The sequence below is a fragment of the Bison bison genome, unplaced genomic scaffold (assembly GCF_000754665.1).
Source record: "Bison bison bison isolate TAMUID 2011002044 unplaced genomic scaffold, Bison_UMD1.0 scf7180017864383, whole genome shotgun sequence".
Taxonomy (NCBI): Eukaryota; Metazoa; Chordata; class Mammalia; order Artiodactyla; family Bovidae; genus Bison; species Bison bison.
Window position 1 is genome coordinate 6334733 of NW_011494955.1, and position 8310 is coordinate 6343042.

Genomic DNA, 8310 nt, shown 5'->3' on the forward strand with positions numbered 1-8310 from the left:
CTCTGAATCAAAGTTCTTTGCTCTTTCTATCCATCATAAAGCCTTCCTGACTCTCACATCAGTCAGACAGGAAGCAGCTCTGATGGAGAGGTGACCAGGAAGAAGGGATAGAGTTCACTGATAGACACTTAAATGATACTCATGTTGACCTATGCCCTCTTTATTCCCTTCAGCCCTCGCTAACACAGGAGCTAGAAACATTTTTCCTAATAGGAACCTAAGAAAGTTGATCCTCAGAAAACTGACAGACTTTTTCATGATTTCTTTTTTTTTCAGCTTTTGCTAGGAAGCTGATATTCCTTAGAACAAACATCTACTGGGTTATGTGGAGGCCAATAAGCAAGGTTACAACAACCTTGCTCATCACCTTACAACAATCACCATTATCACCTTCACCACCATTATCATTAAAACTCACTGAGGGCTTATTATATGCTAAGCCACGTTCATTCATCATCTCATTCTGTTCTCACAGTAATTTCCATGAGGAAGGCATTATTATCTCCATTTTAGAGATAATAAAACTGAGGTGTAGTGGGGTCTTTAAGTTACACATTATCACAGAGTTCGTTAATGGTGGTGGTTCAAACCCAAGAATATCTGATTCCAAACATTCATGCTTCTGGCCACTATGCTATCCCATTGTATTACTTTATAGCAGTGTGGGCTATATATCCACAAATGAACTTCTTACATTAAGCAGAACTTTGAATGGTGGCCTGAAAGAGAGACGAAATGAATGTCTAGTTCTCCATTACCACTCTTGGTTCTTGAACTCCCTATACCTAAGTCTGTATTCTGACTACAGTAGCTGTGGACCCCATGTTACTCACACTCCTCTCATTGTAGCCCAGCGGGACTCTAGCGGGGGGGCCTTCCCATGACAGAACCCTCCCCTAGGTCCTCAGCCTGCCTCTTGTTTGCAGAAAAACTTTAGCCTCCTCCTAGGCTAGCCTCCTAGCCCTTCCCCAGGTTCTAAAGATCAGTTTAGTTAGAGAAGTGAGAAAATGCAGAAACAAAGAAAACAGTCCAGCAAGAGAAAATAAGGCTAGTTTATCCATTAAACAAAGTCAAGGACCTTTAGTTCCTCCTCAAGGACTGTAGATAATACTCTGAGTCATATGCTTTGAACTGTTCTACAAATACTGAAATCCCCACCAAGTGGAAGTTTGACTGTGTGCTGACCACAAGCATGGAGATCCCACATCAGTTGGAACCAAAAGGTTAATGATATTGTCTCCCAATTACGTCACCACCAACCAATCAGAAGAATGTCCACAAGCTGATCACATGCCCTGCAACCCTCTCCCTCAACCTGTCTTTAAGAACCTTTCCCTGAGAACTCAAACCAGGGCTCTGGGACAACCTAGAGGGGTGGGAAAAGGTAGGAGGGAGGTTTAAGAGGGAGGGGACATATGTATACCTATGGTTGATACATGCTGATGTATGGCAGAAACCAAAACAACATTGTAAAGCAATTATCCTTCAATTAAAAATAAATTAATTTAAGAAACTCCAAAACATTCCCAATTTTGCTGAGGGAGAGACTGCTTTGAGAAAGATCTCTGATATTCTCCTTACTTGCTGCAAGTAATAAATCCTTCCTTTTCCTGGAAAAAAAAAAAAAGACCTTTCCCAGAAAGCCATCAGAGAGTCTGGACCTTTTGAGCGTTAGTTCCCCAGACTCCTTGTTTGGTACCTACCGTAAACACGGTACTTTCCTTCATCATAACCTGGTGTCAGTACATGGGCTTTACTGCACAAGGGCAAGTGGACCCAAGTTTTCTTTGATAACATCATCACTGGCTATTTCACATAAACAATTGCTTTTCCAATCATACTTTCCCCCCTTTCCAATGCCAGATTTCTCCTTCCCAACCTTCTTGGTTCACTGCCCTTTTCAAAAAAGCCCTCTCAGATGAGTAAAACCTGCTACCCTAGTCTCTATTTCTCATGACACCTTCACCCTCTGGGCAAGAATTTATTCTAGTTAAATGTTGAATGTTTCAAGTTCAGTGTTGTCTGACCAGCGTCCCCACCTCGCTCATGTTCATGTGCCCCAACCCCCCAACACACACACGCCATAGGGCTCCATGGTCTTCTCCCCACAGAACACCCATCCAGGATGGACAGTGCTGTGAACAAAGGAGATGGAGACACAGAGAGGATTTCAAATGCAGTTTATTGCAGCAACACAGGAAACAGGGAGTTTAAGACCTCTCCACAAAAGACAACTGGCTTACACCTTATGTACAAAACCAAAGCAGCACAGAGCTTGCTGTGCGAGTTAGGATACTAAAGCTGTCCCAAGCTTGTGCTCTGTCCATGGCAAAGAAGCCGTGGGTCTGACCAGCTCTCCTCTGGCTGACTTAAGGAGGTGCTTTGAAATGTAATGTGTGTAGCAGTGATTGTTGAAGTGTTTCTTGGGCAGAGTACAGAGCAGGGTCCTAGCTGAGGGACTGAGATTGCCACTGATTTTAAAATTTTCTTTGGAAATCAGAGCAGAAAGGACAGAGCTAGGGAATAGGATAAGCCAGTGTAACTATAGCTTTTTTTCCTCCAGTAAGGCACTCGGAAGCATATTTGGTAGTGATGGAGAGAGAAAGCTAATGGAGGAGAGAGGACCTCTTTATCTGGGCCCTCTGGAATAGCTGGTGGAAACAAACTTCACACTGGAACTGCCACCAGAGGTCTTGGTGCTGGATGCCCGACCTCCAGAGGAGATGAAGCTGCCTCCAGAGCTGCCACCGCCTCCTCCAGAGCCACCTCTACGGCTCCCACTGCTGCCTCCTCCAGAGCCATAGCTGCCACCACCTCTGGAGCCATAGCTGCTGCCACCTCCAGAGCCGTAGCCGCCGCCACCTCCAGAACTGTAGCCGCCGCCACCGGAGCTAAAACCAACACCTCCTCGGCCACCGCCGCCACTGATGCTGGTGTGACTGGTGCTCACAGCTGCAAGAGAACACTTCGTTATCATCAACTCCAACTCCCTTTCCAACTCAGCAAGACCAGCAAGCCCTGCACCCGAGAAGAAGCCCTGAGAAATCAGCTTGTACTTACACACGCTCACGTTCGGGACACACTCTCCAGACATCCTGAAGGAGAAAGAAAAGCACAATACTCATGATGCGAGCTTCACAGACTGCCTCCCCAGGCCCTCTCAGCCATCTTTAAAGAGTCTTCCTACCTGGGAGTCCCCCAGTCTGCTTCATCTGAAACCTAATCCCATTCCCTCTGGCCTCCTGAACTCAGTCAGTTTTCTCAGCATCAGTACTAACAGGGCAAAACCTCCATGTAAATTAGACAAGGTAAATATGCCCACCACATCCAAAGACATTGGCTTTAGGTCAGATGACATTTGAGCCAGCCCAGGTATGGCTCAGACAGTAAAGAGTCTGCCTGAAAGTGGGAGACCCAGGTTCAATCCCTGGGTCAGGAAGATCCCCTGGAGAAGGAAATGGCAACCCACTTCAATACTCTTGCCTAGAAAATCCCATGGACCAAGGAGCCTGGTGGGCCCCAATCCATGGGGTTGCAAAGAGTTGGACATGACTGATGACCAATATACACACACACTCAGGTGAAGAATAAATTGCTCTCTCTCAAAGAGTTCAGAGAGATGCAACAGCCTTCAAAAAAAAAGCTTGGGACTCTGGCTCCCAAAGTGAAACCAAGCCCTTCCTCCTGTGCTGTGTGCTTTTCCTTTCCCCATACCCAGGACAAGTTGCAGTCACGTGATTGCATCTTCAACAGCAACCAGTGTCCAAGGGAGGAAGCACATAAGAAGTGGCCACCTGCCCAGGGTCCCTTCCTCACCTGCTTTCCTCTCCTTCCAGGAGGGTCCTATAGGTGGCAATCTCCACATCCAGGGCCAGCTTGGTGTTCATCAGTTCCTGGTAGTCGCGCAGCAGGCGGGCCATGTCCTCCTTGGCCTTCTGCAGGGCATCCTCCAGCTCATTCAGCTTGTTCTGGGCATCCTTAATGGCGTTCTCACCACGTTGCTCAGCATCACTAATGGCCTGTTGCAGCGAAGAGATCTGGAAAAGGAGAATCCAGCATATTATACACTCTCTGAATACCTAATTCCATCCTGGCCTTTCTGTCTCAGATTGATCTCTCCACCCTTGTAAGGCCAGTACTCTGGCTCCCAGAGAGTTACAGGACCTGCATTCACCTGTCTTGAGATAATACATCACTGTGTCAACTTCCTTAAATAAAGGTGATACAGCAGCCTCTCTGGGCCCTAAGTTGAGACTCTTTCACTGCTACAGACCTGACGTTCTTCCAGATGCCTGCTCTCCTGGTTGCCTTTCCTCTCAGCCACCATTGTTTAAGTCTCACTTTGGGCCATGGGCTAGACCTCTCATGACCACTATATCTATTTCTTTACTAGGTCATTTTCATAAATTTCCCCAAGGAGAACCTAGCGTCATGGCCAAACTCTAGAAACCATAGTCACCAAAGAACTAGAGATAACAATACAACCTTCATATGGACTGTAAGCCTCAAAATTAGGAACACATCCTCCAATAACCTGGACACCCCAACCCATTCCATATAACTGAGTAGTTGAAGGAGGAAGAAAAGTACCTGCTTCTTGACACTGTCAATCTCAGATCTAAGTCTTTGGATCACCCGATTCAACTCAGAAATCTCCACCTTTGTATTTTTCAAGCTGTCTCCATGTTGCCCAGCAGTGATCTGGAGCTCTTCATACTAAATGTGATAGATCAAGTCATTCAGAGGTGGCAGAATGCACCACGACTCATGCACACAAATGTTAGAGAAAAATCACGATAGCAAGAAAAGACATTTTAGGAAAACTGGACAGGCATCGGCCCATTCACCTTGGTCTGGTACAGGGCCTCAGCCTCAGCTTTGCTCCTCTGGGCAATCTCTTCATATTGGGCTTTGACTTCATCAATGATGCTGTTCAGGTCCAGATTGCGGTTGTTGTCCATGGAAAGGATAACATTGGTATCGCTGATATGAGTCTGCATCTGAGACAGCTCCTGCGAGGCATAACAGTTCAGTGACTTACCATGTTAAAACTAAAGAACAACTTGGGACAGGGAGAGGGTTTCAGGAGAAGAAAGGTATCTCTCTGTTCTTCTGAATAGAAGTGGGTTTGGGCTTAAAGGTTCTCCATTTCGGTAAACCTGGTTGAAACTAGAGAACTTACTGCTTGGTAGAGTGTTTTGTAGAAATCAATTTCCTGAAGCAAGTTGTCAAATTTGGCTTGAAGGTCCACCTTGGTGATGTAAGCAGCGTCCACATCCTGGAAGAACCACGAACATCATGAAGTCAGAGTCTTTTCAGGGTGAGTCCCTCTCACCTGCTAGGAGGGGATTTTCCAAGAGGTCTTCTTCACTTCTTTATCCCTAGACTGTCCCACCCCTTGGTATCACAAGTGATCTTGTCTGAGAACTGCCTCCTCACTCCAGGAAGTCCTGAGGGATCTGGAGGAGCAGAGTGTGTGGACAAGTCCAGGTCTGTGATAATTTCAGGCAGGGGGAATCTCTACCTCGGCTGTTCCTCAGGCCCACTAACTAATTCTCCACATTATGACCTCTTTCTGCTTACGTATTGGACATCCTCCACTCTTACTTATTTCAAATGTGATAGGCATCCTACAGAATTGTCTCACCTTCTTGATGCCCACAAACTCATTCTCTGCATTTGTCCGCTTGTTGATCTCATCCTCGTACCTGCAAGGAAATCAGAAGTGAGGAGGAGATTCGGGGAGGTGAGGCCCAACATTTAGCTTTTTAGACTAAAAATGGCATTGCCTGTCATTGTCCTTGCCTGTCATAACCAGCCTAAGACATCTTACCTTCTAAGCAATAAAACCACTGAACTATTACCAGCATCTGAGAAAACTAAGATTTCTGAAAATGCCAAATTGACTTCCCTCTAACCTATGAAAAGGTATTGTTACATGGTATTCGTAGTCTTAGCTTGCTACCTTTCAGAAATATTTTAGAACAAAAGCCAAGAGTAGCCCAGCCAGTAATCCTTACTTTCTCCTATAATCTTCCACCAGATCTTGCATGTTCTTCAATTCTGAATCCAGCCGAGACTGGTCGCTCTTCAGTTGGTCCACAGTCCTTCTAAGACGGCTGATGTACGCCTCAAAGAGGGGCTCTAAGCTGTAGGTCCTAGTGGAGGTATTTATCTGCTGCAGCAGTTCCCATTTTGTTTGAAGCACCTGGTTCTGCTGCTCCAGGAATCTCACCTAAGAACACAGGACGCCATTACCCACTGGTACAGAAATAAGTCCTATGGCCACTGAGTACCAAGGCCTACCACAGAGCCAGGCCCAGCCACTTGGGAAAGAACTTCAATGCTTATTTTCCTAGCCATGGAAGAGGAAAAAAGTAGGAAGATGATGATCAAGTTAGCATCACCTTCATAACAAAACCCAACTCACTGTGAACTCAGTTTCTATGAGATTGAAAATGGCAATTAAAAGTTTCCATTGGAACTTTGGAAGGGAGTAGCTATCCAAATAGCAAAGCACATATAAAATTACTGCAATTATATTTTGAAACAGATACTTGATACTTAAGAGATTTACCTTCCTTTTTTCTTTTTTTTTTTTTTTTAGGTAGAGTACCATAAAAATTGTTTTGCTTTCCTTGAGCAAACATAGTTCAAAAGTATGTTGGGAAAATCCAAAAAGTGAATTCCAAATCTATTGTGTTGACATTATTGATGATCAAGTAAAAAATAATTTACATTCTTTTCTAGAGCAGATACTTGGAAATACAAGCACAAAAAGTTCCCCACCCTGGTCCAGTATGAATGGAAAATCCTCAGGGTGTGGTTCTCCTCTTCCGACAGCAAGAGATGCTTGACCTTGACTTACTGTACACTTTTGGCTACAATATCACCATGTGCTCTGTTTATACTCAAGTAAGTTCCTTTTTATGGTTAGGAAGGCCTTTCCAGAGCTCTGTTTGCATCCTAGAAGGTTGAATTAACCTGATTTCTATTATCTTTATTAAACATCTATGAGGCCAAATTCAGCTCAGGAGTTGAATTTAAAAAAAAAAAAAAGCACTTCATGGTGAGGTCAAATTGACCTTCCTTTATGTGGACCACAGACCTTTTTGCCCAGGAGAGAAGTTAGTCACCAGAATCACTGCAAACATACTTCTAATGTATCTCCTGAAGACGACTCCACAAACTATCCTTTTAACCATCCAACCACAGAAACCTGAGGCTCAAACTCAAACATGCCTGGGCAGGGCCAATCCCACATGGAACAGGAGCAGCTGTCCTGGTGGACTGTGCGGATAGACTCACCTTGTCGATGAAGGAGGCAAACTGGTTGTTGAGGGACTTGATCTGCTCCCTTTCTCGACTCTTTATTTTTTGGATCTCAGGATCAATTTCCACATTGAGGGGTTGCAGAAGGCTCTGGTTGATGGTGACTTCCTGTATGCCACCAGGGCAGACAGGAAAACCGCCCCCACCAAAACCACCTCCGCCAAAACCACCACCCCCAAAGCCACCCCCAATGCCACCAACTCCAAAACCGCCTGCCCCAAAGCCACCACCACCGAAACCGCCACCCCCAAAGCCACCACCGCCATAACCGCCGCCATAACCACCACCGAAACCACCACGTCCACCTCCTCCGGCCACACTAATGGAGATGCTTTTGCTGCCACCAAGGTTAATGAGACTCCGACTTCCAAAACCACCACCAGCACCACCGCCACACACTCCACCAGAAAATCTCCCACCACCTCCGCCGCTGCGGCGCACAGAGCTGCTGGTGGACCTGCGCTGGTAGCTGACCACCCCTGCAGAGCCAGAGCTGAAGCCCCCTCCTCCACCGCCACAACGGTACCCGGACCTGGAGCTAAAGTGTCGGCTCATGTTGACGTGGAGAGAGAAGGAGCCACGTCAAGAGAAAGGAAAGAAGCTAACACTCCTCTACCTGGAGCACAGAGACTTCCCCTTATATACAGGCAGCCAGCTGGGCTTGGCCCTAGAGTCAGCGAGATGCAGCGCCTTTCCAAGGTTTGGCTCGCCTGCAGCCATACAAGATGTTTACGAGCCTCAACATTATGATAAGCGCTACACACCTAGCTCTCAGCATGGCTCTGAAAGTTGCTGCACACGCAAGATCGCTCGTGTGGTAATCTTGTTATCAGGCAGAATCTCTCTCTGAGAGTTTGCGACTTAGGAAAATGGGACCCCACATCTGCCACCTGCTGCTTCCTGGTAGGATTTCATAACCTCCTGTCACAGAGATAGGGAAGTTCCCATTGCTGCCTTGCCCATGGAAGCTGCTCAGCC

At 46.2% G+C, this 8310-nt stretch overlaps 1 protein-coding gene across 1 annotated transcript; it reads right to left on the reverse strand.

The window, feature by feature from the left end:
- Nucleotides 1–2629: 2629 nt before the first annotated feature.
- On the reverse strand, nucleotides 2630–7887 carry KRT1 (keratin 1). Its single transcript, XM_010858091.1, has 9 exons — nucleotides 7309–7887; nucleotides 6021–6235; nucleotides 5648–5708; nucleotides 5183–5278; nucleotides 4848–5012; nucleotides 4591–4716; nucleotides 3817–4037; nucleotides 3061–3095; nucleotides 2630–2952 (listed from the first exon to the last, which is right to left on the reverse strand). Exons 1-9 carry the CDS (start codon nucleotides 7885–7887, stop codon nucleotides 2630–2632), a joined length of 1821 nt encoding a protein of 606 aa, XP_010856393.1.
- Between the last annotated feature and the right edge of the window lie 423 nt (nucleotides 7888–8310).

Excerpts from the sequence above, each read along its gene's own strand:
- KRT1 (XM_010858091.1), bottom strand. The coding sequence starts at position 7,887 with ATGAGCCGACACTTTAGCTCCAGGTCCGGGTACCGTTGTGGCGGTGGA. Across the intron at positions 5,013-5,182 it reads ACAAAACACTCTACCAAGCA|GAGCTGTCTCAGATGCAGAC; the intron begins GTAAGTTCTCTA and ends TATGCCTCGCAG. Across the intron at positions 4,717-4,847 it reads AGGCCCTGTACCAGACCAAG|TATGAAGAGCTCCAGATCAC; the intron begins GTGAATGGGCCG and ends TATCACATTTAG.